This window comes from Hibiscus syriacus, unplaced genomic scaffold (genome assembly GCF_006381635.1).
Source record: "Hibiscus syriacus cultivar Baekdansim isolate YM2019G1 unplaced genomic scaffold, ASM638163v2 tig00008957_pilon, whole genome shotgun sequence".
NCBI classification, from domain to species: domain Eukaryota; kingdom Viridiplantae; phylum Streptophyta; class Magnoliopsida; order Malvales; family Malvaceae; genus Hibiscus; species Hibiscus syriacus.
The window spans coordinates 621,674-648,221 of record NW_024062178.1 but is presented as its reverse complement, the minus strand read 5'-3'; the positions used below and the strand labels follow the sequence as shown (position 1 = coordinate 648,221).

The 26,548-nt window shown below is 32.6% G+C and overlaps 2 protein-coding genes and 1 pseudogene across 3 annotated transcripts; all 3 read left to right on the top strand.

The window, feature by feature from the left end:
* The first annotated feature begins 4 nt into the window (after positions 1-4).
* On the top strand, positions 5-853 carry LOC120202580 (RING-H2 finger protein ATL79-like). Its single transcript, XM_039202989.1, has one exon. It carries the CDS (start codon positions 76-78, stop codon positions 700-702), a length of 627 nt encoding a protein of 208 aa, XP_039058920.1. The 5' UTR covers positions 5-75; the 3' UTR covers positions 703-853.
* Positions 854-4,730: 3,877 nt separating this feature from the next.
* Positions 4,731-7,494, top strand: LOC120202581 (annotated as a pseudogene).
* Positions 7,495-19,677: 12,183 nt separating this feature from the next.
* LOC120202635 (beta-1,6-galactosyltransferase GALT31A-like) lies at positions 19,678-22,534 on the top strand. 2 transcript variants are annotated; one of them, XM_039203042.1, is made up of 11 exons: positions 19,678-20,220; positions 20,562-20,685; positions 20,764-20,825; positions 20,901-21,091; positions 21,173-21,236; positions 21,321-21,393; positions 21,489-21,609; positions 21,700-21,787; positions 21,864-21,989; positions 22,060-22,172; positions 22,301-22,534. In XM_039203042.1, exons 1-11 carry the CDS (start codon positions 20,114-20,116, stop codon positions 22,447-22,449), a joined length of 1,218 nt encoding a protein of 405 aa, XP_039058973.1. In that variant the 5' UTR covers positions 19,678-20,113; the 3' UTR covers positions 22,450-22,534. The 2 variants fall into 2 exon arrangements, with proteins under 2 accessions (XP_039058973.1, XP_039058974.1); XM_039203043.1 differs by having other exon boundaries at positions 19,679-20,220; positions 20,586-20,685; positions 22,301-22,533.
* Positions 22,535-26,548: the final 4,014 nt, after the last annotated feature.

The following is a 26,548-nucleotide window of genomic DNA, read 5'->3' as shown; positions in this document are numbered from 1 at the left end:
CACGCAATCGCCCTTTCTACTTTTCTCTTAACTCTTCCAATCAAAAGCTAAAAAACCCAGAAATATAATACAAAAATGCGACCACCGCCGTCAAAGGAGGCGGTGGCGGACACCGGAGAGCGCCTTGTACGGTTGTCCCCACAGCTTTCTTCAGGGGAGCCAGAAATGTCTTCCGCTTTAGAATCAACGTGTAATCCTCAGACTTGTAGGTGGCGGCCTTACTCGAAGTCAAATAACTTCGAGGCTAACGCGGCCATGGTTTTGATCATTCTCTTCTGTGCTTTAATATGCTCTTTGGCTCTTAACGCCGCCATCCGCTGCTTCTTGCGCGGCGGTGACAGACGCCGCCCGCGTTATTCACGCAACAGCAACGATAATAGCATTGCCGAGGCGCAACACCAAGAACTTGATCAGCAGAGGAAGCCCGTGGCGGAGGCAGCTGCGGCACGGTTGGTGGCAACTCCGACGGTGGTTTACTCGACCGGGATGAAGCTGGCCGGAGAGGAAGCTGAATGCGCAATTTGCTTGTCTGAATTCGTGGAGGGGGAGGGGATTCAAGTGTTGGCAAAGTGTAACCATGGATTCCATGTAAAATGTATTCAACAATGGTTGTCTTCCCACTCGTCTTGTCCCACTTGCCGTTGTAGTTGTCTTTGTCCACCGCCTTCATTGGAAGAAATCACCGGTAACAGATCCCGGTAAGCGATGCTGGTGCAGGAACCGTAGCGGTTTTGGTTGTTCTTGTTCATCGCGTATGTATGAAAACTGTCAACATTTTATTTTTGGTTATTCAACACTGAGATAAAAACGGTGAAAATATTCTTCACCGCCAAACAATAACTTTAGCCGACAATCCATTACAATTCCAATTTATTAGATTCAATATGTGCATAAAAATTACTTTATAATTTTTAGAAAATAAATTAAATAAGTTTGGATTACAATTATAATCTACATATTTATATAACATAATGTGTATATATCTTATAAATATAATTATTCAAATTATAAAGTTGGAAGATAAATATTGGTGTGAGGATTTTAACATATACACCTTATAAATGTAATTATTCGAATTTAAATTTGTAAAAAAAAATAATATTATTTTTTACCACGAAAGCATAACCCTTCTTAAAGAAGAGGGGACAAGATCCTTTCATCAACCTAGTTTAGGCACTAACTGTTTATGTAGATTTAATATGAAGAATACTTAAAATATATGAACCTAAATTTTTAAAAAGAAATATGTTACATAAACAATAATACGTGCTTAAATATATTTTAAAATTTAATTTATATGTTTTATATAGAATTTACATTAGAACAAATATATTTGGTCGGCTGATCAAGTTGTTCATCTTTGTTTCTTCATATTTTTTAAATCATGGATTTTAGATCCACTATCCACTAGAAGTATTTTCCTTTCTTTCCTCTAGAGTCCACCGTTCCCCTTCCCTCTAAAGTATGATTAAGATTATATTAAAATTTATTTTATATGTATATATATATGTGTGTGTATATATGTATGTATGTATTGGTATAGAATGTGGAATTACAGAAATTACACCCTTCACGCGCCCTCCCTATGACGTCTTTCCCCATTAGAGTTATCAACTCATTGGGTGAAATATATATATATATATATACTCTAAATTAAAGTTGAGCTGATATTTAACACCCAAATTAATGTTAGATTGACCATAGGACACAACTGATACTATACATATATTTTAAAAACTTAATTAGCATATTTTAAACTTTATGTATCAATATAAGATTTTGATCTTAGTTTGAGGATGTTTTGTGGAATTAACCCTTCGTTTTACGAATTACAGTTACAAATTTCCTTGCCATTGTGACGCGCAGTAGGGGGGAAAACCGTTAACGCACGCGCAGTCCTGAGTTTGCTGCGAGCGAATGGTAAAGCGACACGGCGGCATAATGTCACGTGAGAGTCACATGACAAGCAACCAGACCGAAAGTAAGTTTTTTCCATCAACAAATTTAGCTGAGCAAAAAGATTTAGTGGGGAAAAAAAAAGACCCCAAAGAGAAAAGGAAAAGAAAGAGAAACAATATCTGATTCACAAAGAACTGTACAAATTGAATTTAGGGTTTAGCAAATTGGGGGAAAAGGGGAGTTTTGACTATGGATTCTTTGCCTTTAGGGTTTAGATTCCGGCCGACTGACGTAGAGCTCATCGATTATTACCTTAGATTGAAGATCAACGGTCGTCATTCCGAGGTTGAGGTCATTCCTGAAATTGATGTTTGCAGATGGGAGCCCTGGGATTTGCCTGGTATTTTTTTACTTTTCAAACCGTTCAATTTAGTTTTAAAAGGGATAAATTATTTGGTGTATAATTGGACTGAATCTTTGGTGATAAAAACTTTCCCTTGTATTTTTAAAGTTATAAGATAGTCATTGATGTGACTCCGATGAATGCCATTAATCTTATAGACATAATAATCTTGTCTTATTATTCCATTTCACCTAATCTCAACTTTATTATGTCATTTTTTCTAAATATATTATTATCTATTTTATTATAATATATAAATTTTGACTTTCTTAATTCAGGATTTAAATTTTCAATTCTAAATTGGATGGGAACTGAAAATTGAAATAATAACATAAATATCTTATGATTTAGTGGAGGTTTTATCTAACTTGTTTTATTTAGTATAATATTGGGAGGGACCAACCCATACATAGGTTTTCATAAAAATCTGAAAGGATAAGCCTGGGAAATAGGAACCACTCGCTGTTACATCATTTAGGGTTGTTCATTCGGTTAATTTGGTGGCCGATCGAACCGAATTATCATTAACCGAATTTTTTTTAACTGTTAATCAAATCAATTTTTTTTTTTGAAAATATTAACTGAACCGAATAAATTTTGGTTAATTTTTGAATTAACCGAAAATTTTTAAAATTTTCTAATTTATATAAAATTAAATATTTTTTTAATTCAAAAAACAGTTTATATAAAAATTAAATATTTCAGTTAATTCGGTTAATTAATCGATTTCTAACCGAATTAACCGTTAACCGAATTCTAAAAATTTTCTTAACTGTTAACCAACCGAATTAACCAAACTAATTCGGTTCAAACCGAATTAGTTCGAAAATTTGAACACCCCTAATCATCACCGCTTTTTTTAGGGTAAACTATAATATAATGAACTATAAGAGATATTTGGATAAACTATATATTTAGTATGTGATTATCACTTTTATTTCATTTTTATCATTTAATTATTATTTTTAAATCATGTTTAACGTTACGTTTTGATTTTATTTTGATCACTAATCGTTAAAAATTAATATAATTACTGATAATTATTTTTTAATGATGACGTGACATTATTTTATGACGACACATCGATATTACTGTTATTTTTTAACAATGGTTGATCAAAATAAAACCAAAACTAAACATAATATATGATTTAATAAAAATATATAATTAGATGATTAAAAAACAAAAGTAATAGTTAAAATTCTAAATATATAATTTACTTGAGATATTTTTATGAATTCTAAATTTTACTATTTTTATGAATTCTAAATTTTACTGAACTTATGCTTTTATATAAATTATAGATTAAAGATAGATAGATATATCAAGAAATAAATGATAGGGATTTGAGATTTTTATTTTAGGATATATTTTTTTTATTTTTATAATTAATCCGAAGTAAGTACAATGTAATATTGGTTTAAATATAATTATTAATCATTTGATATTGAACATTTATATCTTTAATATTATTAATGTTCGAACTCAAGACTTTAAATAATAATAATAATAATTCATTTATCATTAAGGTCGCTTAGTTCATACAATTTAATATATTTTTGTGTGATTGAAAATGAGGATTATTGTTAAGAAATAATAGATAAGGTGGGGGAATGTTAATGTTTCTATGTTGATGTGCAAAGAAGCCATAGACGTCAACATCTTTGTCAACTTTACAAATGGATCCTCTATTCCTTCATTTTTCTTATCATTTCGTTTTTACACTTCAACTCTAAATTATAGGCAAATTGTTTATTTGTATATTCTTCTCAAGTTGTTGATAATATCAATGTATATATCTAACGGATCTAAAAATATTTTTAAGAATGAATATATATATTAACGATATAAATTTTTTGACTTATATAGATATAAATAAAATCTTAAGATAAACACCACTAATAAAATAAATAACTAATCAAATAAAATTCGAATTTCAAAATAAACACGTGCTCATTCTAAGGTACCTATGAATCCTTTCTCTCTCAAGTTTTAGGAGATGCTTTTAATCCAACTTTGTTACGTTTTGTACACTGAATACTGTTGCATGTATACAAGAGATGGTGGGTAGAACAGATTTCAGGAATATATGTGTTATGTAATGTTCTGTTATATCTACTATTGTAATAAACATAATATGATCTATTGATACCATACCCATATTATTCTTTTTCGATTTCAACATTATAATAGTATCGAAGTTTTACGTGTAAAATATGTGTCTTTTTAAACACAACAAATGGTTCATCTTTTTAAAGAGTATCAGATTACTTTGATATCATCAAGAGATTGTCTCTTTCATTAGTGTCTCTTCCTTCGTTACTTCAGCTTATATATATATATATATATTATGAACTTAATTTGAGGCAGAATTGTGATTCCAAATTTTCAATGGCTGCCCTAATAGCAATTTGGGTCTATTATATCTGTTATTTCCCAGTGTTTGTTGGGTTACTTTGACAACAAAAATGGGCGTCGGCAGCAATATTCATCACCACAAGAAGACTGATAAGGGCCAACCACTTTCTTTGCAGGTTCCCCTTCACCCACCTCCAACAAGTTTGTGTTTATATATAAATATGTTAATTTTCTAATTAATCTTGAGTTATTTTATTGTTTCATCCTCATCTTTGATCTCTGATATATCCCTACCAAAAGACCTCCGTATACACTATTTTCACGTCTTATAATTCTTGGAGGACCCTAAGGCACTTGTATATGATTTTCCGACACCAAGAGAACTCTCAAAGACAGAGAGTACATCTCTAAAGGATAAACCTCGAATATATAACATCTTTCGAGAAGTCATGACTAGTTGATAAAATTTATGACTGATTCATTCTACCTACTAAAGTCAAATATATCATAAACTTAATTATATCAACTTAACATGTCAATCCACGTATATCCATCATATCTATAATATATGCACTTAACACACGTATTAAAAATTTATTATAAAACCTTTCAAGTATAATTAAGAGACGAGATGTGACCTCAATGAGATTATCTCACCTTTATTTTTTTTACTTTACCTCTTTGTGGAAATAAAACATTTTAACATCAATTAACAATCAATTTCTTGTCAATTAAAACTTTCCACTCAAATTAAAAAATGAACCATCAATAATCGTGACAACTCATTTTATCTCATCAACCATCTTAAACTTACCAAACTTGCCTTTCTGATCTAATGATTTTCATACGATAAAATGGGTATTATCTAGCATCGGTTTAGATCTTGAACTATTCATGTTTTTTTTATATTAAAGTAACCTCTAAAATCTATGCCAATTTCCAATTAACTTTAGATTGGATACTTAAAGATATTCAAGATGGGTCTTGAGTTTTAGGTTAAATTTTCAACAACTTATACATGTTATACATAATTTTTTAACATGTTTTTGATATACGTATAAAAACGAATATATTATTTTATGTTAAAGGGCGTGAAATTAAATCATTAATAAAAAAAATACAAAGAAAACACTAAAACTATTCGAGGATTTGAAATATCAAGATGTGATCGCACCCCCTCAATCTTTCCCTAATTAAAATTAAAATTAAAATTAAAATTTACACAACCTTACTTGTTTGAACCCTAAATTATAAGAACCTAAAATCTTGATACTAGTCTTACTCATTACAGGGAACCTAGAAACTATTGTTATTTCTTACATTATGAATGTCAGAGATTTAAATGTTTAATGTCGAATGGTTAAGAGTTATTTTTAAACGGATATTATCTTATACTTATCACTAGGGACGGAGCTCCCTTAGGGCCCAAGGGCCCCCCGACCCTAGTTAAAATTTTATATATTCGATATAATTTTGGTTTAATAGTATTTTGGCTCATATAAAAATAAATATTTAAATTTAAAAAATATATTAAATATTTAATCAAGTAGGGGCCGAACTAAAGAATGATAAGTCTGTGTTCTCAAATTTTTTGTCTAATTACAATTTAAGTCATTGTTAGTTTAAATATTAAACAAATTATAAGTCGTCTTTTGAGTTTTGATTTTTTTTAATTTAAGGTGAATACAAGGTAATATTTATACAGAGACTTTCAATTATTTGGCAATGAACGCTCATACCCCTACATAAGTGCTTGAACTCGGGACCTCAAGGATAACAACAATATCTTAATCACTAAGGTCGCTTGGTTCATGCTGAATTTCAAGTTTAAATATCTAATAAATCTTTATAATTTTCTTAAATAGTCTAATATTTCGACCCTTGCCGATATTTAATTCTGGCTACGTCCCTGTTTACCACATATTAATAAAAAAAAAGTATTTAATCATTGAATCACTATTTTTTTGAGTTATTCCCAATAATATCGTTTTTAAGATTTGAATTAAATTAAAATATTAAAATTTCATTAAAAATGATTAAATGAATCAATCGGATTAAATTTCTAGTTATTCTTGTATCAACTTTATTTGATAATCAACGAACACTTAAAGTTTAATGCTATTGAGACCCAACATGGTATTTCTTAGTGCCATGGGTTTCCCATAACTGGATGAAGCATAAAGGGTCTTAAAAGAAGGAATAAATTAAAGAATAACAAGAAAGATAAGCACAAATTTGTCATAAAAATATTGGGCATCCATTACTCTAAAATCACAACTTCACCTCTCTTTTTACAGACAGTGGAGCTCAAAGTCAGGATGTGCTGCATTGGTTGTGAGAGAGTAGTCAAAAGAACCCTTTACAAGCTTAGAGGTACACATTCGTTCTCGTCGTTTCCTATCTCGACTCTATATAAAATTTTTAATTTCTTCTATCAATATAAATTCAGTGGAAGTTGACCTTAAGTTAGAAAAAGTAACCGTCGTCGGGCAAGTTGAACGTAACAAAGTGTAGAAACGAGTGAGGAGGTCGGGGAAAAGGGCCGAGTTCTGGCCCTATCCCGATGTGCCGTTGTACTTCACCTTCACGGGCGACTACTTTAGAGATACGAGGAACGAGTTCAAAGAGAGTTTCAATTATTACAAACACGGGTACAATCTCGGACACTTACGGGAATATTCCGGTGACTCGTCGAGAAGATGACAACGTCAGCAACATGTTCAACCATGACAACGTCAATGCCATCTGCTGTCTTATGTAGATAGGTACCCATCCGTTTCGATCATGTAAATATTATTTGCGTTCATGTAATACTTACTATATGCATTGTATATAATAATGCTTAGACTTTCACTGTTGGAGATATTTATCCTTCTCTAGGTTTTTTCTGGGTACAATCTCACCTGTAGACTTGCATGTTGCTCTCTGTGATCCTTTATTTCTTAACCCTTTAAATGAACAGTTTGTTAAACACCATTTTTGAGATAGTTTTTAAACTTTTTCATGGCTTATTATTAGTGTAGTCACACATTTTCGTCCGATATCACATAACGTCTCATGACGTGTTTATAATATATGGTACACTTATGTTATATGGTGTATACGTGTGATACATTTAAAACACCACTTACATTATAATGTGCATATGTTAAATATACGTATAATATAAAGTATCATACATATATATATATACATTACATTATTAATAATGTTTGCTTTCTTTCAGGCCTGAATATTTGGCCCGAAATGATTACACAGCTACTGGCCCAACAGGAATCCATTACACAAATAACACCCAGTAGAGAACCCACTTGAAGCAGCCCAAGTTGTAATCAACGACCCGAGCCACAACCGGGTTCATGATATGCTGGAGCGAATAGACAGATTAGGGTTTTCTAACCCTAATCTCTTCTCCCCATCCACAGCGCCGCAAGCATCTTGGTCAGCCTCCAGTTTTCACGGCCACACACCAACCACTCTGAATCGTTCGCTGCAAGGATCTCACAAGGACCATCACCAATGCCACGCAACACAACAGAAACAACAAAGGAGCATTAGAAGTCTAAATCAAATAGGACACTCCTAAAAATAGGATTTATTTCGCATTATAAATAAGTGTAATCATCCATTTGTAACACAGGATTTTCGTACGAAATACAAGCAAACTTTTGCACAGTTATTTTACAAAAGAATTTCATACGAGATACGAAATATCAAGCAAAAATTACAAACAAATTGCAGCCAAGAACAGTAGTTTTTTTCGAAGCATTTATATTTCGACAGAAAGAAAGAAATGTAAAATTCATACCTTTGCGTGTTGTTTTTTTTGTGCCTTTGCTGTGTTTTGGTTCGAAAGAAACCCAAAGAGAACGTTTTAGCCGATGAACGGAGGGGCTTGGTCGGGATCTTCTTTTGTAGATCTAGCCCCCGATGCTCATTTGTTATAAAAAAACGTTTGATTTTTTAAACCTAGATTAAAAGAGCTTTCGGATTTTTAAAAAATGATTTTTGCTGTCGTTGAACGGAGGGGCTTGGTCGGGATCTTCTTTTGTAGATCTAGCCCCCGAGGCTCATTTGTTATAAAAAAATGTTTTGATTTTTAAAAACTAGATTAAAAGAGCTTTCGGATTTATAAAATAAAGGATTTTTGCCGTCGATGAACGGCGGCGGCAAGACAGCGTGGGGCGGCCGAGGGCCGATTTCTGGAAATTATAACCTGTGTTCATCCAATGGGATGAACATGCGAGAGATAATGAGCATTTAGGGGGAGGGGCCTTTTGTTTTGGAAATGAGAAATGAGAAATCAGAAAAGAAAAATGGACTTTATAGCTGACCCGTTTTGGACCGTGACCTGACCCGTGTCATCCCTCAGACCCGCATGTTTTTAAACATAAATGGGTTAATCCCAATTTTAGTCCACCTCTGTTTTTAATTATTTAATTCCCACTGATTCGATTTTAACACTAATTATTATTAAATTTGGCCACCAGATTTGTGTTTATTTCGTTTAAGTCCACTTTATTTAATGTACATTTTAATTATTATTATTTTTATTTAATTTAACGTTTGCACTTATGTATATATATTGACAGTGGGTATTTACTTGTTCTTTTGTTCTGTTTTTTTATATATTTATTGTTGATTTTTTTTATTTCCTTAATTCCTATTTAATTTGTTTATGTGATCGTTTTTGTGTTTATTTGTTTTTCATTTCTTATGTATGAAGTACCCTTACTTAATGTACATTTTTTTTTTCTTTTTATTTTTTACTTTATAAATCTAACATTGTTAAAATATTTAGGGTAAACTACATGGGTGACCACCAAACTATGGTTAATAATCAATTTTGCTATCGAACTATTTTTTATCTCAATTCGACCACCAAATTTTTTAATTGACTCAATCAGACCACTCTCCGTTAAAAAAAACAGAGAGTCCGACGTGGCCGATAATTTGGTGACGTGTCCGTTAATAAATTGGCATAATTATATAATTGGTCCTTAATATTTACATATTCTATCAATTTAGTCACTATTTTAATTTAATTAAATAAATTTAACTATCCAGTTAGAACATGACACGTGCCAATATATGATTAGAAAGTTTTATTTATGAATTTTAAATTATTTAATTAATTAATTTTTTAACCAATCAGGTGGTGACACGTGTCACCACCTGATTGAAATGGAAAATTGAACAATAGAGTTACACCCAAGGAGTTTAGAACCTGCGTCCAAGGGGGAGAAAAGTCCCAAGCGCCAAAACTGTTAGGCCAAAGCTCCCAATGTTTCTAACTTACAACAATTTCTATTTGACTTTTATCGTTAAATAAATTATTTGGTTAAATAAATTTCAGTTCGATTAATGGTTACAGAAAAAATTCAGTTAATTCGATTTGGTTAATAATTTTCAAATAAATTTCGGTTCGATTAACGGTTAAGGAAAAAATAATATATTTTATTCTGTTAATAATTTTTAAATAAATTTCAATTCGATTAACGGTCAAATAATTTCGGTTTTATTAATGGTTAAAGAAAAAAATCAGTTGATTTGATTCGGTTAATAATTTTCAAATAAATTTTGGTTCGATTCATGGTTAAAGAAAGAAAAAATAATTTATTTTATTCGGTTAATAATTTTGGGTGCGATTAACAGTCAAATAATTTCAGTTCGATTAATGGTTAAAGAAAAAAATCGGTTAATAATTTTTAAATAAATTTTGGTTCGATTAACGGTCAAATAATTTCGGTTCGATTAATGTTAAATAAAAAAATTCGGTTAATAATTTCAAAATAAATTTCGGTTCGATTAACGGTCAAATAATTTCGGTTCGATTAATGTTAAAGAATGAAATTCGGTTAATTTCGTTCGGTTAATTTCGTTCAAATAAATTATTTTTCCTTAACCGTTAATCGAACCGAAATTTATTTGAAAATTATTAACCGAATCGAATTAACCAAAAAAAAATTTGTAACCATTAATCGAACTAAAATTTATTTAACCAAATAATTTGTTTGACGGTACAAGTCAAATACAAATTGTTGTAAGTTAAAATCATTGGGGAACTTTGGTTTGGGCTCTTGATTACTCTTCTCCCCTTGGACGCAGGTTTGAAACTCTTTGGGCGCAACTCAACTTGTTGTTCAATTTTCCATTTCAATCATGGTGGTGACACGTGTCACCACCTAATTGGTTAAAAATCAATTAATTAAATAATTTAAAATTTATAAATAAAGCCTTCCAATCATGTATTGACATGTGTCATGTTCTAATTGAATAGTTAAATTTATTTAATTAAATTAAAATAGTGACTAAATTGATAGATAATGTAAATATTAATGATCAATTATATAATTATGCCAATTTATTAACAACCACGTAGGACTCTCTGTTTTTTTTAACGGAGAGTGGTCTGATTGAATCAATTAAAAAGTTTGGTGGTCGAATTGGGACAAAAAATAGTTCGGTGGCAAAATCGATTATTGATTATAGTTTGGTGGTCTCTCGTGTTGTTTACCCAAATGTTTAATGGTTTTCGTTCAAACCAGTCAGAGGTAAGTAATTGTGATCGTATTTTTACCTTTTAATTTAAAGTTACAATTTTCTTAATTTAAGACAACTGAAAATTACGTAGTACCGAAAGGGCAGTTCAAGGGTGCTAACCCTTGTAACTGACTCCCAAATCCGACACATCTTGGTAAGATGCAAATCAGGTAAGAAATAAGGTATTTGATCAACCCATTTGCTTTCAAATAAATGATCGGTGGCGACTCCTAATCCATTTTCCTAAGTCGAAGCCCAATTACGGGCCCAACCGAAAGACGGCTTCGACAATTAGAAGTATAAATGAATAGAAAGCACAATGAGTTGTTTATAAACAATTTATATGATGTTCGTTTATGTTTATTTATTAAGTTAAATAAATGAATATGAATAAATTTTTTATGTTCATTTAATGAATGAACAAACACGAACATATGTGTGTTAAGTTCGTTTATTTTCATGAACAAACTCCTTTGAAGGGCAATTATTAGCTTGTTTATCTACTTCTTTATCCGGTTCTCTATTTTTTTTTTCTTTTTTTTCACTTTAAATATTGGTGAAGGTATGAACTAAATTGATCACATGGTGAATTTTGGAGTTCAAACTATGATACTTAAAAAGCTTAAAGACTAGTAGCGTAATTACACCATTTTTTTGGCATGCAAATAAAATAATAAAAAGAGGGTTTGTTGCCCTAGACAACTCAAATAATATAAACATGTTCGCTAACCTTAAACATTAAAAAATAAACAAATAAATATGAACATGATTTTAAAATTTCAAACGAACACAAATTAAATATGAACACATTAAAAAATAAGCGAACCCAAACACAACTTTATTCATTTAAATTTGATATATTTACACCCTTACTTATTGCTTGCATTAACGACAAGATGTAGGTTGAAGGATACGTCATTTATCAAATTATTAAACTACCATAGTCAATCTCATTTATGAAATCTTAATTATCAGTTCTATAATAAGCATTACTTTAATCGATGTTTTCATAGCAAATAGAAATAAACTTTGGAGAACATGACAACATCCTTCCTTCGTCTTCCCGATTTCATTCTTTAAAACTCTTCTGAAACTGCGAACATAAATTATTCCCAGTTTTCTCCGATCTCTGTCAGCTTTCCCCATGAAGATCATGAAAAGCTACATCCCTTCTATGTTCTTCCTCACCCTTGTAAAGTGTAAACTTCGTCAAGCTCCTATTCAACATGGGACTCACTATTCTCGGTCTTCTTGAGCCACCGCCGCCGGAAGAAGTTTATGTTTCTGGTATGGTTACGTTCTTTTGACAGACGGTCGATCTCCGTCGATACCGGGTTCTTATGGCGATGATTAAGGACAACTTGCCGGTTATCGAATATGGTGATTTTGGCAAAAGATTCGGAGACCATGAGGATGAACAAGTGAAGAATGGTGATGATGGTAGGGTCTGTGGAGTATGCTTCGAGTACATGGAGAAAAGTGATGAGATGAGAGCGCTTTGTCTGTGCTCTCATGTGTTACATAGAGAGTGTATTGATCCATGGGTTGACGTGGGTCGCGTTACTTGTCCTTTGTGCCGGTCTACTTTGTATCCGGATCCGATAGATTGATCTAAATCTAATAATAGTTAGATATCATAATTCGGGTTTATTTTATTCTTTTAATATTAAAAATTATGTCAATATTCATATATTCTATGATTAACTAGAATGTAAAAGATATGAAAGAAAAAAATAGTTGTTTATTAAATAGTAATTTAGATCGGATTGGATTTGTATAAATTATTGAATATTTAATCCATGGATTCAAATGGAATTCTATCCATATTTATAATCAATAAAGCAAGCTCATTTAAAAATAATAGTATTATTTTTAAAAAATGTAAATGATTAAAGTATATTTGGACAAGGGCGCATGTATCCCCACTACAGCAAAAGTGTTCTGTAGTGGCGTTTTCAGCGGCGTTTTATGATAAAACGCCACAAAAATATTACATATAGCAGCGTTTTCATTTCAAACATCACAAATTGAGACTTTCGCGGCGTTTTTTTTTGAAAACGCTGCAAAATAGTATAAATATAGCGGCGTTTTTGTGAAAAACGCCGCCATAGGATGGTATATAGTGGCGTTTTTTCAACAAACGCCGCAATTAATAATAGTTTTTGCGTCATTTTTAGACAAACGCCACAGAAAGGTTAAACAATAACGGCGTTTATAGTAAAAACGCCGCAATATAGTAGACATTTAGCGGCGTTTTAGCTAAAAACGCCGTAATATAGTGTAATATAGCGACGTTTATTGTATAAACGCCGCAAAAACATGTGATATAGTGGCGTTTTGTAAAAACGCCGCAAAATGTTAAATATATTATCCTCCATTTTCTCCCACCCAAACCCTAAAATCATTTCAACTCTTCTTCCCTCACAGTTTCTTCTCTGGTACAACAACAACCCTCACACGATTCCAAGCGACGTCGTCTTTTGTCTATCCCGGCGACCAAATCGGCCCTCTCACCGACGAACTATAACACAATTCCACGGTTTGATCCCTCTTATCTTAGCTCCTGATCTTTTTCAATTTTGTTTTGGTTGGTATTCTGAAAATGGGGAAAACCCAGAAAGCTAACATATTTGAGAAAAAAAATAGCAGGTCTTGCCTTGAGTAAGAGAAATTATCGTCGGAATGTCTACGTGGCGTCTTTGCTCTGACGATGGATCAAATTATCGCTGGGAGGCTATCGGTCCGGTTTCGCCGTCGAAACTCGATGATGACTCGACAGGAACTCATATTGCTCCATACCCTTCCATGGCCGATCTCCTACTTGAAGGTAAAATTCTATGAATCTTTATGCCGCTATATTTCCTTTTTTGTACGGTCACTCAAATTTCATAGATCGTACGCATGTAGGATCTTCGAAGGGTATTGAGAATGATGATAGAGAAATGGAAAAATACCCTATGTTTAGAACCGAATTTGGTAACTCTGTGGCGTTGAAAGAATCTTCAATTGCAAAAGCAGTATCGATCCTCAATGAAGACGATGTTGCCTCTACTGTTACTCCAAGTAAACATTTATTTCATCTATTTAAATATATTTTAATGTTTGATTCAATTCCCAAGCACCTCCAATCAAGTTTTATACTGTAGGTGGAGGGTCGTTATCTGTTTCAAGTGAAGCACTGAAGCGCGCAAGGAGTCTTCTTGGTGAACCGGAAGTAGGAGATTTATTTGGTGAAATGGATGAAGAGTTTCTCCATATAGAATTTACACGGAGGAAAAACTTAACGATGCGTCGTCAAACAAGGAAAACAGCTTTCCTACGTCCTTTCCCCACGAAAGAGCAATGAAGACTAAATTGTACTGAACAATATGGTGAAGACTGTTTATGCATAAGTACTTTAATGTTTCTAAATTATAATGTATTTTGTTTTTAAGTAGTTTTATGCATAAGTACTTTAATGTTTCTAAATTATAATGTGTTTTGTTGTTAAGTAGTTTTATGCATAAGTACTTCTGTTTTAATTAAAATGTATGGTTATAACTTTAGGTTATGTATAGAAGAAATGAAATATTTAAAATATGTTAATCTAATATAAATAAAGGTATTTAGCGGCGTTTGTATCCAAAAACGCCGCTATATATTAAACATTTTGCGGCGTTTTTAGATATAAACGCCGCTAATGAGTAGTACAATAGCGGCGGCTTTTTACAAACGCCGCAATAGGTGTATTATATAGTGGCGTTTTTATAAAAAAAAACGCCGCAAAATATTTATATTTTAGTGGCGTTTGTATGAAAACGCCGCTACGTCCTTTCCTACTTTAGTGGCGTTCGTATGAAAACGCCGCTATAGCCTCGTACTTTAGTGGCGTTTTCGTAGAAACGCCGCAAAGTATTAGTAATTTAGCAGCGTTTTGCTAACAAACGCCGCAAATGATGCGTACTTTAGTGGCGTTTTGACAAAAAACGCCGCAAATGTTTTTAACATTAGTTGCGTTTTCAATTAAAAACGCCGCAATTGGTTACCCTTCAGTGGCGTTTGTATATTTAAACGCCGCAAAGTCCGTTTTAATTCTCCTCTAGCCCTAGCCCTCTTTTCCATCACTATTATCCGTTCCCTCATGTCAATTACAGAAGCCATCTCCTTCATTGCACCCAGCTTCTTTCGCCTCCAACGTCGTCGCAAGTAGTACACCATTCTTCGGTCGATAAGTAAAATCCCAAATCCAACCCATCATTTCTTAACCCTTCTTCCCTTGTTTCCCTTCGATTTCTCTCTGATTTCAGACTCGGAACAAAAATTACGAGACGAAAATGAGAAGCTTTTCGCGATACCCAGGTTAGGCTTTCTTTCTCTTAGTAGTTGATTCAACGTGAGATGCGCATTAGCATGTATTATGGACTAAACCGAGTTAACTTTTCTAATGGGGTTGTTATTGTCAGATTTACCTTGATTTTGTAGTTCTTGTTGAAGCAGAAGGAGAAATTTTAGACAACATCGATAGTCAGGTTTGTTCATATTCTCAAATCTCTTAGAATGGGTGGTTTACCAAGTATTTATTAGTATGCATATTAGGTCGAGTGGTGTGTTTTTGCTTGGCATTGTGCGTTAATGAAATCTTGTTCAGGTTTCAACTGCAGTCAGTAATGTCCAGTCAGGGACGGTTGCCCTTCAAAAAGCAAAGAATCGACATAAGAGTACACGAAAGAGGATGTGCATCGCCATTTTGATTCTCCTAATCATAGTTGCTGTTATAGTTGTTGGAGTCCTTAAACCTTGGAAGAGCAGCTAAGGTACTTACTTGCCTTCGTTCCTCTTTCTTGTTTGACCATGTAGTTATTTCGTACTTGCCTTCGTTCCTCTGTCTTGTTTGACCATGTAGTTATTTCAGAATCGCTAGTTTTGCTTGTATAAATGAATGCAAGTTCCACTTTGTGTGATTCGGTTAACCTTTGTGTGAGTCTCAATCGAACTTGAAAATGTGATCCGAGTTTACCATGAAAATCAAGAATTATTTGTTTTTGAAAATTAATTGAATAAATAATTTGAATTCAGGATGTACTAAAGGATACTGGGTGTGGTCACCCATCAAAATTCTAAAGTCTCGTATTGTAGAGGTATTTTATTTGTACTTTTTTTAATAATAATCTCATTTTAAATCTTTAAATTTCTAATATAACTTTCTAATTTGGTATCCTACGCAAAATCTGTCTTTCCATGTGAACAAAGATAAATCATTTTTTATTACTCATGTTTGTTTATTACAGATATAATGCCGAGGAGAAAAATAACTGATTTGCGGGTTGTTCGAGCTTCTGAAGACCATGAAGAAATAAATAATGAGGAATCAAATGCACCTAAGTCTTCCCAAGTTCCTGAAACTGTTGAAGAAGTAGACATTCAAGGTAATCTTCGAAACTTTATTTACTACTTTGTTCATTTTCAACACTAACATTTAATAATTTCTTATATAGCTGAAAATGCTGGAACGCGCAAGACTCGAGGACGTACAACTTTGAAGGAATTATACCAACTTCCTCCTGGGCATCGTGTCAAAGTTTCAAGAAACGATGTCGGTCAACCTATTGGCCCAGAATCACGTCTTCTAGCAGGTTACTTAGGCATAGTTGGACGTAATGCGAATATGTTACCGATCAATTATGAGTCATGGCGCGAAATGCCTAATAGTAACAAAAATCAAGCATTGGATTTTGTTAAGGTAATAATGTCATTATAATAGATACTCTATAGAAATTCAATATTAATTTATACTTACGGTGCAAACTTATTTTATGTATAGGAGATTTTTTTTTTAGAGGTCTCTGACGATTATGTGAAGCAAGCGTTAGGGAAGAGATGGAGGGACCACAAGAGCTCCTTAAAGAAGAAATACTTCAAGAATGATCTCAGCCTTGAAGAGATGTTGCAAATAGTCCCACCAGGAATGCTCAGGTACCAATGGGAAGATGCAGTCAGATTTTGGAGTTCCCAAAAAGGACAGGTATGATGTATTTTTTCGTAAATAGTTGTCACGAAATTTAAATCATCATTAAAAGTGGTTGTTTGACATTGTAGGACCGAGAGCATGTTGGTGTTGCTAGCAGGCAACAACAAAAGTTTACGCACACGGCTGGATCGAAGAGCTTTGCTTGTATAGCTCATGAGGAGGTATTATAGATTATTGAAATTATTTTATTTATTCCATGTACATACTACCTCATAGTAATTACATTATGATACATTGTAGGAAAATACATCCGGTTCTAAAGTTGGTCGAATCCAACTCTTCGACATGACACATACGAAGAAGGATGGCACTCCTATGACTGCTGACGCTGCAGAAATTATGGTACGTTTATTGGGTAGATGTTTTAAATTTACCTTACTTTATTTATATTTGTACCATGACATTTTTTATTTTAATTAATTATTCACTTTATTATTAGGAAAAATTGAGGGAGAAAAGGGCGGAGTATCATATTACTACTTCGAGTCAAGGTATTGCTAATGATGATTACATTGAAAACCAAGCTATTAATGACGTTTTGGGTCCTAAAAGATATGGTCGGGTGCGCTGTCAAGGATCATTCGTTACTCCCACCAAATATTTTGGATCTAGTTCATCACAGTACATGTCATCACAGTCTCGATCTTCCCAATTAGAAGTTGGTCGTTTAAAAGAAAAGTTGGCTGAGATGGATCAACAAATGGCTGACTTGAAAGCGAAAAATGAAGCAAGGGAAGCAGAGAGAGCAGCAGCGGAAGCAGCCAGAGCAGCAGCGGAAGCAAAGAGAGAAACAGTGGCAGCACAAAGAGAGGCAGCGGCAGCACAAAGAGAAGCAACATATCAGCAGAGATGTGAAGAATTTGAAAAACGACTCAATGATATGATGCTGATGATACAGAAAACGCAACCTCAGAATCCACTATCGTAGACTCATTTATGTTATGAGCATTATGTTAATGTTACTGGACCGTGTTTCACTGAACTTATATTATGTTAATGAAAACTTTTATTTATTATATTGGATTTGATGTTGCTTGTTATGGATATAGATTTTGATGTTATTGTTGTTTTGTTTGTTGGATAATGGAACAGGTTGAAAAAACAGATTTGGGGCATTCAGCATAATTTTTAGAACTGTTAAATTCTGTGTAATTTAGCGGCGTTTGTATTCTAAAACGCCGCTATATACCGATCTTTAGCGGCGTTTGTATTAAAGACGCCGCCAAATCAAACACATATTGCGGCGTTTAAGCTAAAAACGCCGCGAAACCTTAACACTTATTGCGGCGTTTGTGATAAAAACGCCACTAAACATCAACACCTACTGCGGCGTTTCTGAGAAAAACGCTGCTACAAATCGACACCTACTGTGGCGTTTGTCTTCCAAATGCCGCTAAATATCAACATCTATTGCGGCGTTTGTCTTCCAAACGCCGCGAAATATCAACATCTATTGTGGCGTTTGTCTGTCAAACGCCGCTAAATATCAACACCTATTGCGGCGTTTTTTCTTGAAAAACGCCGCAAACTTTAGCGACGCTATTTTTAGCGGCGCTTTTAGCGGCGTTTGTCAAAACGCCGCATGTGTTTTTAGCGACGCTTAAAAACGCCGCTATAAGTAAAAAAAACGCCGCAACAAGCCAGTTTTGCTGTAGTGCCCAGCCAATGATGATGCATCATTGCCCCCTGTGATATGCATGTTATTGCATCTATCATCCTATTCTTCAAGGCATACATATACAGGGATGGTAACTTGGATCGGGTTTTTATATACTTGAATTCGATCTAAAATTTAAACCATCCCACCCACATCTAACTGGGTTCAAGATTTATGAAGGTCTTACTCAACTAAAACTTCAATTTTTAAGGTCAAAACTTACACTCGACGTGAACTCGAATTTAGATTTTCAAATTAAAAAAATAATCTGTTTGGGTCGGGTCGAGCCTAAGTGAAATGTCGATCCCTATACATACATGCACCACAGTAATATGCAAACACATATGAAATACATAGACATGATGTAATCATAAGTTGCTCTCTTTGATCTATTTCTCTTTAAAGCATATGAAATAGAATTATTAACTCTTTAGACTCCATAATTATAAGTACTCCTACATGCCCTTGTGGTCCAGTATCTTAGAAGGTAGGTTTTCTGGAGGTAGCTTAAATTACTCTACATGTTGATTGCTTGTTAAGATATGACCCAACACTTCAATTGTCTCTTTCTAAGTATGTTTTATACATTAATTAAGCAAAATTCATTACATAACAAAGTGGAAAACCGACCCCTCTAAAAAGCATTTTTCCTACTAAAAATACTGCAATTTTATTATTATTATTATTATTATTATTATTTGCATTATATTGTTTCATTTTTTTGGCAATAAGAAAATTTATTGCAAACAATCAAAATTGTTATAAGGCTGGAATTATCAAAATTCATTGATGAAATGCCAAAACTTCAGTCACCTACAACTCTAATCAATTAGGCAGTACAAGAGGAAGAGGAGGAGATGAGACTAGCTACCTAACATAACTAAACCCTTTAAACAAGTTCATTCACCTAGAAAAAATCCAAGAAATTTTCATGGGAAAATAAATGATGTTGAATGATTATAGTAGCATTATTATGGGGTTTAGGGTAGGATAATTAGTCTATAAGGAAAAAGAAGAAAGGGGAAGATGGGGTAATATGATGAGAGGAGAGCAAACATCTGTCTCTTTCAGTTCCCAGGAATTACATTGTTTTGTTGTTGTTACTGGGTATTTGCCTGTTGCTGTTAAACCTTTCTCTTTCATGGCTTCTTCTTTGTGACACTTGAACAGTTTTCAAAGAGAAAAAAAGGAGGAAGCTTTTAAGATATCTTGAAGCTAAAGCTATTTAGGATTTCTTTTTTGTGCTATGGGTTTGAGTAGTAGACCTCAAAAGTCTGTCAATGGAGTTCCCACTAAATGGGTTTCTCTGTTTTGCTTTGCCAGTTTCTGCTCAGGTGTACTAGTTGTCAACAGGTTAGCTTTTTTTTTTCTTCCTTTTTCTAATTGGATTATGAAATGATCAAGTTCATAATTTGAACTGTAAAACTTTAAGAATTTATGTTCCTTTTTTATGGGTTTCAGATTATAATTTAGATGCTTTGAATATTGCTGCATTTCTCAGCCACCTTGTACCTGTTTGCTGATTTGCTGCAGAATCATAAAGAAAAATGGCTCTCTAGGGATAGATTTGGCTCTTATGTTAATAGATTTATGGTTCCAGTTCTTGAAATCAGTGTCCATTAATGTGCATTTTTGTTCTCGTCAATTGTATAGTATCTGCATTTCTTGACTCAGTATGTTGTTGCATTGACTAGGAGTGTATGTAGCATTGTTTACAGATTTTGGGATATTTTGGATCCGATTAGAACGGAGGGGGAGGCTTCTTCTGAAATGAAACATCGAATCAACGAAGTTCATCCGATGATTAATTGCAATAAGGCAAGTTTACAGTTGAATGTTGTCGTGAGCTATATTTGCTTGCCTGGTTCCTGATGGTGTTCATGTATGTTAGAACAGGATCCTTCCATTCAAGCAGGCAATGTTCTTTCCCGATTTTTGCAAACCCACGATTTAATTAAGTAAGTTTCGCTTTTATCGTTCAACAGAAGGATTAAGTATGCCCGAAATTCATGGTTCGAATTGTATTCTTTCAGGGCATTAGACAAGACAATCTCCTCATTGGAGATGCAGCTAGCTGCAGCTAGAGCTGCCAAAACAGATGGTGAGGAAGGATCTCCGATCGGCTTGAATAGACGCAGGAAAGTATTCTTTGTTATGGGAATTATTACCGCGTTAAACAGTCGAAAACGAAGGGATTCAATTCGGAAAACTTGGATGCCTCAAGGTTTGATTCAATACTCTTTTGGCATTGTACCAGGGAAGAGGTCTTAGTCTAGTATTTATACTTCAAGGTTATTGTTCTTAGGGGAGGACTTAAAGAGGTTGGAGAAAGAGAAGGGAATCGTAATTCGATTCGTCATAGGACACAGGTAAATTCGATGGAAAGCTCGAAGCATTTAACTTTGACATTGCAGTTAGCTTTCTTAAAACGGTAATGTATCGGTGGTCATCAGTTCAACCCCTGGTGGTTCTTTAGATCGTGCTATCGATGCGGAAGAAGAGCAACACAAGGACTTTTTGCACCTGGTACGCTATCACTTCTGGCCCGGACGCAATTTAGAAACTCAAATTTTCTACCTGTTAAGTGAAGGCTATGTAGGATTGAATGTTTTGTTTGGCAGAATCATATCGAAGGGTACCATGAACTGTCATTGAAAACTAGAACATACTTTTCAGCAGCAGTTGCAAAGTGGGACGCCGAGTTCTATCTTAAAGTCGACGACGATGTACATGTAAATCTAGGTTAGTATTGCCAAATTAAGCTTCTCAATACTTTCATTTCTTCTTAAACTGTTCTATATCTCGGTGACTCAATGTTGAATTATTCTATAGGTATGGTGAGTTCTACACTAGCTCGTCACATATCGAAACCCCGTGTTTATATCGGTTGCATGAAGTCCAGACCTGTTCTGGCACAGAAGTAAGGAGGAACTTTCCTGAGTATCATCTGTGGTTTTCCTTTCCGGCCATAGTCACCTCTTTCTTTTTGTGTGCAGAGGTGTTAAGTACCGTGAGCCGGAATATTGGAAGTTCGGTGAGGAGGGAAACAAGTATTTTCGGCATGCGACCGGACAAATATATGCAATCTCCAAAGACTTGGCCACCTATATCTTAGTCAATCGGTACACACTTTCTCGGTAAAACATGTTTTCAATCATGATCGGATTTGTTATTTGCTTGTTTTCTGTCCAGGCACATACTCCATACGTATGCGAACGAAGACGTCTCCTTCGGTTCCTGGTTTATCGGTCTCGATGTCGAGCATATAGATGATAGAAGTCTATGCTGTGGTGCCACTCCCCCTGGTAAGACGGTAACCATTGTGCCTCACTTGTATGCAGCTCGGCGATTTTTGTGATTCGTTAGGTTTGTCCCACCCCGAGAGTGCTCGGAAACAATCTATCCATGACAATGTTTAAATTTGTAAAAACAGATTGTGAGTGGAAAGCTCAAGCGGGGAATCCGTGTGGTGCATCATTCGACTGGAGCTGCAGCGGAATTTGCAAGTCGATGGAGAGAATGGAGGAGGTTCACCGGCGTTGTGGGGAGGGCAACCAAGCCATCTGGGACACTGATTTCTGAAGGCATGTAGTGTTCCAATTACAATCAATTTAGTAAGATCTTCCTATTATAATGGTTGTCCAAATATATCACATTAACGTAATAACGAATAATTACACATAAATCGAATTACTTAATGACTTTTCAAATATATCCTTAGAATTTAATTAATAAAATGGTATAATTTAAAAGTCATCAAAGTTAATTATTCTCGTAAGTCCTCAATTCTCAACCTTGTGTATAAACTGAAAAATGTAGTTGAAGAAGAGTGTAGATAAAAAAAAGAGTTAATTGTGTCACACATTCCCAAATTATGATCCTAATTCTAAATTAATCTCTAAACTTTTGAATATTTCAATTACATCTCCAAATTATGACTTTTATTCTACATTGATCCCCTAACTTTTGGGCATTCTATTCATCCCTAAATTATGACTCCCGTTCTATATTAGTCCCCAAACTTTTGAATGTTTCAAAGACATCCCCTAAAATAATTTAAAAGTTTGGGGATTAATATAGAATGAGGGTTATAGTTTAGGTATGAATTTGGAATGTTCAGAAGTTTATAGACTAATTTAAAATGAGAGTCATAGTTTAATGGTAAAATTAAAATATTTAAAAATTTAGGCATCAATTTAAAATAAGAATCATAATTTGAACACTTGTAATACAATTAACTCTGAATATTAAAACAAAATTTTCGTTGTTGATATCATGTAAAGTCTAAATGTTTAAAACATTGGTGTATTAGAATTGGACGGTGGAAATTCCGACCATTTATTTTCTGAAATAAACCAAAGTCAGTCCCTTTAACACCATATGTGCTATGGTGGAATGTAGGGGCCATTGCCCAACTCCGTTTGAATGGGAGCATGCACACCTTCGCACGCCAAAAGCATGGTTGCTTTTTAGTGTTCCAAGTAACCCACGTTGTTAAATTCAATAACAAAAATAAACATGCAAAAATTCTCCAATAATGTCGTTTATAAACGGATTGAGTTTCATGCATTAAACGTGTGAAATCTAGAAGATTCACACGATTTTTTTATTAATATAGTTGATTATAAAATAATATATATTTAAAATACTTTTAATTATTTGATAACGAATGTTTAAATACTTTTATAGTCAGCAACGGATCGATTGAGGACTAAGGGTGGACACGTGTCAACTTTGAAATCTGAATTTTTCCGGTTAGTTAACCCACCTTGAAACTCATATTTTCTTCGATTAATTACATATTTTACTGATGGTGTCCACCCTGAAATTTTATTCGTGTTCATCCCATTAAAAAAATTTGTGTTGTTAACATATATGTGTCTACGTTCAAAAATATCTCTAGATTTATCACTGTTTATAAACATCATATTTGAACCCGAAATCTCTAGAAATAACAACTATCTTTTAATCACCGAGATGGCTTAATTCGTACAAAACCACACGATATTAGTTAGAAATTCAATAATTATTCTATGAATCATGCTTGGATGATCATGAACCCTCACCCTTCTTCAAAAACTCAAAATCCTAAACTTCACTAATTTTATAAACCTCTTGGTTTATGATTCATCCGTGTAATATTATGTGACATAGCAAAACAAGAAAAGATGACTTTCAAGTCCTAATCATAAATCAATATGCATAGAAGTGCACTCACATTAATTTTGAGTTTATCAAAAACCTATTAATTAAGTCTTCAAATACTTTAGTCTTCTACTTTTTTTTTCCTTTTAGAAAAGTTCTTTCTTCGACCTCTCTTTTGGAAGCTTCAAACAAACGTATTCAATGTTTTGTTCGTGTTTGATAACATGTTTTAGATTTTAGACTTTAAAATTTTAATTTAGGTTAATGGTACTTGAAGTTTAATTTTTGTTTCTAAAAAAAATGAATGTGATCGTCGAATTATTTTTATATTCAATGTGATCATTTCATTAATGTTTTTCATTGTTGACCATTACAATACTGATGTAACAGTTCATGATGTTAATGTGGTGGTCCACTGTAATTAATGAAATGTCAAATGAACTAAATTAATTTTTTTATTGAATTTGATGGATAAATTGACTTTTTTTAAGTTTAAAGGTTAATTTAATATTTTTTTAAAAATAAAAATATTCAAAAAATTAAATACACTAAATACTAAAAATAAAATTTAATTAGAATATTTAAACATTATATTTAGCGTATCAAGTCATAAATATTTATAAGGTTTTTCAATGATGAATAAAAGTATAAGATTTTAAGAATATTGATTATTGAATATTAGATTATAAGATTTTTCTATTATGAATATGGATTTTAAAAATATTCTTAGACATTATTATTTTAAATTTTTTTAAATGCGATTTTAACTGTTACAAGTAAAATAATTGTATCGAAAGTGGTAAAAAAATTGATAACCAATCTGATCAATGAGATCGACGAAGTAAAATCTAAATATTAAATACTTATTAAGTATAAAGATTAAGTATGAGTAATATAGTTTTTCAATTTTTAGTAATTGACTTTTTATTTAAATAATTTTATAAATCAAATAAGTCCTTGAAGTTTCAAAAAAATAATTTAATCTTGAATTCAATTAATAAATTTAATTTAGTCCATATGCTATTTCAACAGTCATCGTGGATCACTAAATCAACATAGTTGATTATTACAATAGTATCATAATAATCAATAATAAAAATCGTTAGTCAAAAGATCACATTAAATCTTTTCATGAATTTAAGAGTCCAGTTATATATAAAAATAATTCAAGTGCTACATTGACTTTTTTGGAAACATATGAGGACCTCAGATAACATTAAACCTTTGTCATATAGCAAATAATTAAATTAAAGGAAAATGGATGAGATACGAAAACCAAGGGAACGCGGCGACCACAGATTCAAGTGGGAGGAGATGTATGAGAAAAACAAATACGAAAGTTAGAAGAGAGAGAAAGAAAGGGATTGTGTTGTCAGTTGTTACCCTATAAACTTAAACACGCCAAAACCATGCAATTCTCCGTCACCCACACGGCCACACCAACTCAACGGAAAAGTCTAAGGAATTTCAGTATAAAAATATTTATTTTATTTTAACATTATCCGTAAAATGTTACCTAAAATATTAATTTCGTTATTTAAAATATTATTTTTTTAGTGTTACCTCCGAAAATGTTAAAATAAAATTAATATTTTTTATTGTATCTTTCCTTAATCTTATATTAGATAACGAAATTAACATTTTAGGTAGCGTTCTATCGAAAATGTTAAAACAAAATTAACATTTTCGATTACGCTTTTCCTTAGTCTTATATTAAACTACCGTATAGTAGAACTATAGCCAACTCAATATATTATATGTTGTACATATACCATATATAATATGTTAAAATAATACAGAGTAAATACTAATATTTAAGTGTTTTTTAAATAGAATGATCTAAATTATATCTGTAGTCGAGGGATATGTTATTATCTTTTAAAGTTTTAAGTTTGAGTATTATATATGTTAGAGATATGATCATTAATGATCAAATAATTAAGAGTTTTTGATTATATATTATCTTGTATTCACCTCAAATTTATAAAAAAAATAATATTTTAAAATATTTTTAATATAAATTATGAGTAGAAGAAAAATAAATATATATCTTTAAAATTTTATAAAAAAAGAACAAACACATTATTATAATTTAATATAGATGCCATATAAATACAAAAGAATCATCCAATCATTCAGCTCTATTGTTTAATATTTTTTAGATAGAAAAAGGATAATATTCCAGTGTACTTATCCAGTTTGGTCCATTTATTACCAAACATTTGGCAAATCCTGTCTGGATTCATTGGTAAAAGAACAAAATAAAGCATGAACTATGTAACCGTAAAAATGTAACGCCAGATTTTTTTTATGTAGACATTCTAACTTTTTTTTTAACAAAAAAAGTTAAATTATTAGGATAAAATCTATAAATTTTATGATCTATTATTTAGATATTTAAAGATTCATAAATATTAGAGTGTAATTAGGAAAAAATTATATGCAATAATAATCTACTAATTAAACCTTTAATTTAATCAATATTTTCAATAACGGTAAATACATATTTAATATGATATTTTTTTTAATTATCTAA

Excerpts from the sequence above, each read along its gene's own strand:
- LOC120202580 (XM_039202989.1), top strand. The coding sequence starts at position 76 with ATGCGACCACCGCCGTCAAAGGAGGCGGTGGCGGACACCGGAGAGCGC.
- LOC120202635 (XM_039203042.1), top strand. The coding sequence starts at position 20,114 with ATGGGTTTGAGTAGTAGACCTCAAAAGTCTGTCAATGGAGTTCCCACT. Across the intron at positions 20,221-20,561 it reads GGTGTACTAGTTGTCAACAG|GAGTGTATGTAGCATTGTTT; the intron begins GTTAGCTTTTTT and ends TGCATTGACTAG. Across the intron at positions 21,788-21,863 it reads AGACCTGTTCTGGCACAGAA|AGGTGTTAAGTACCGTGAGC; the intron begins GTAAGGAGGAAC and ends TTTTGTGTGCAG.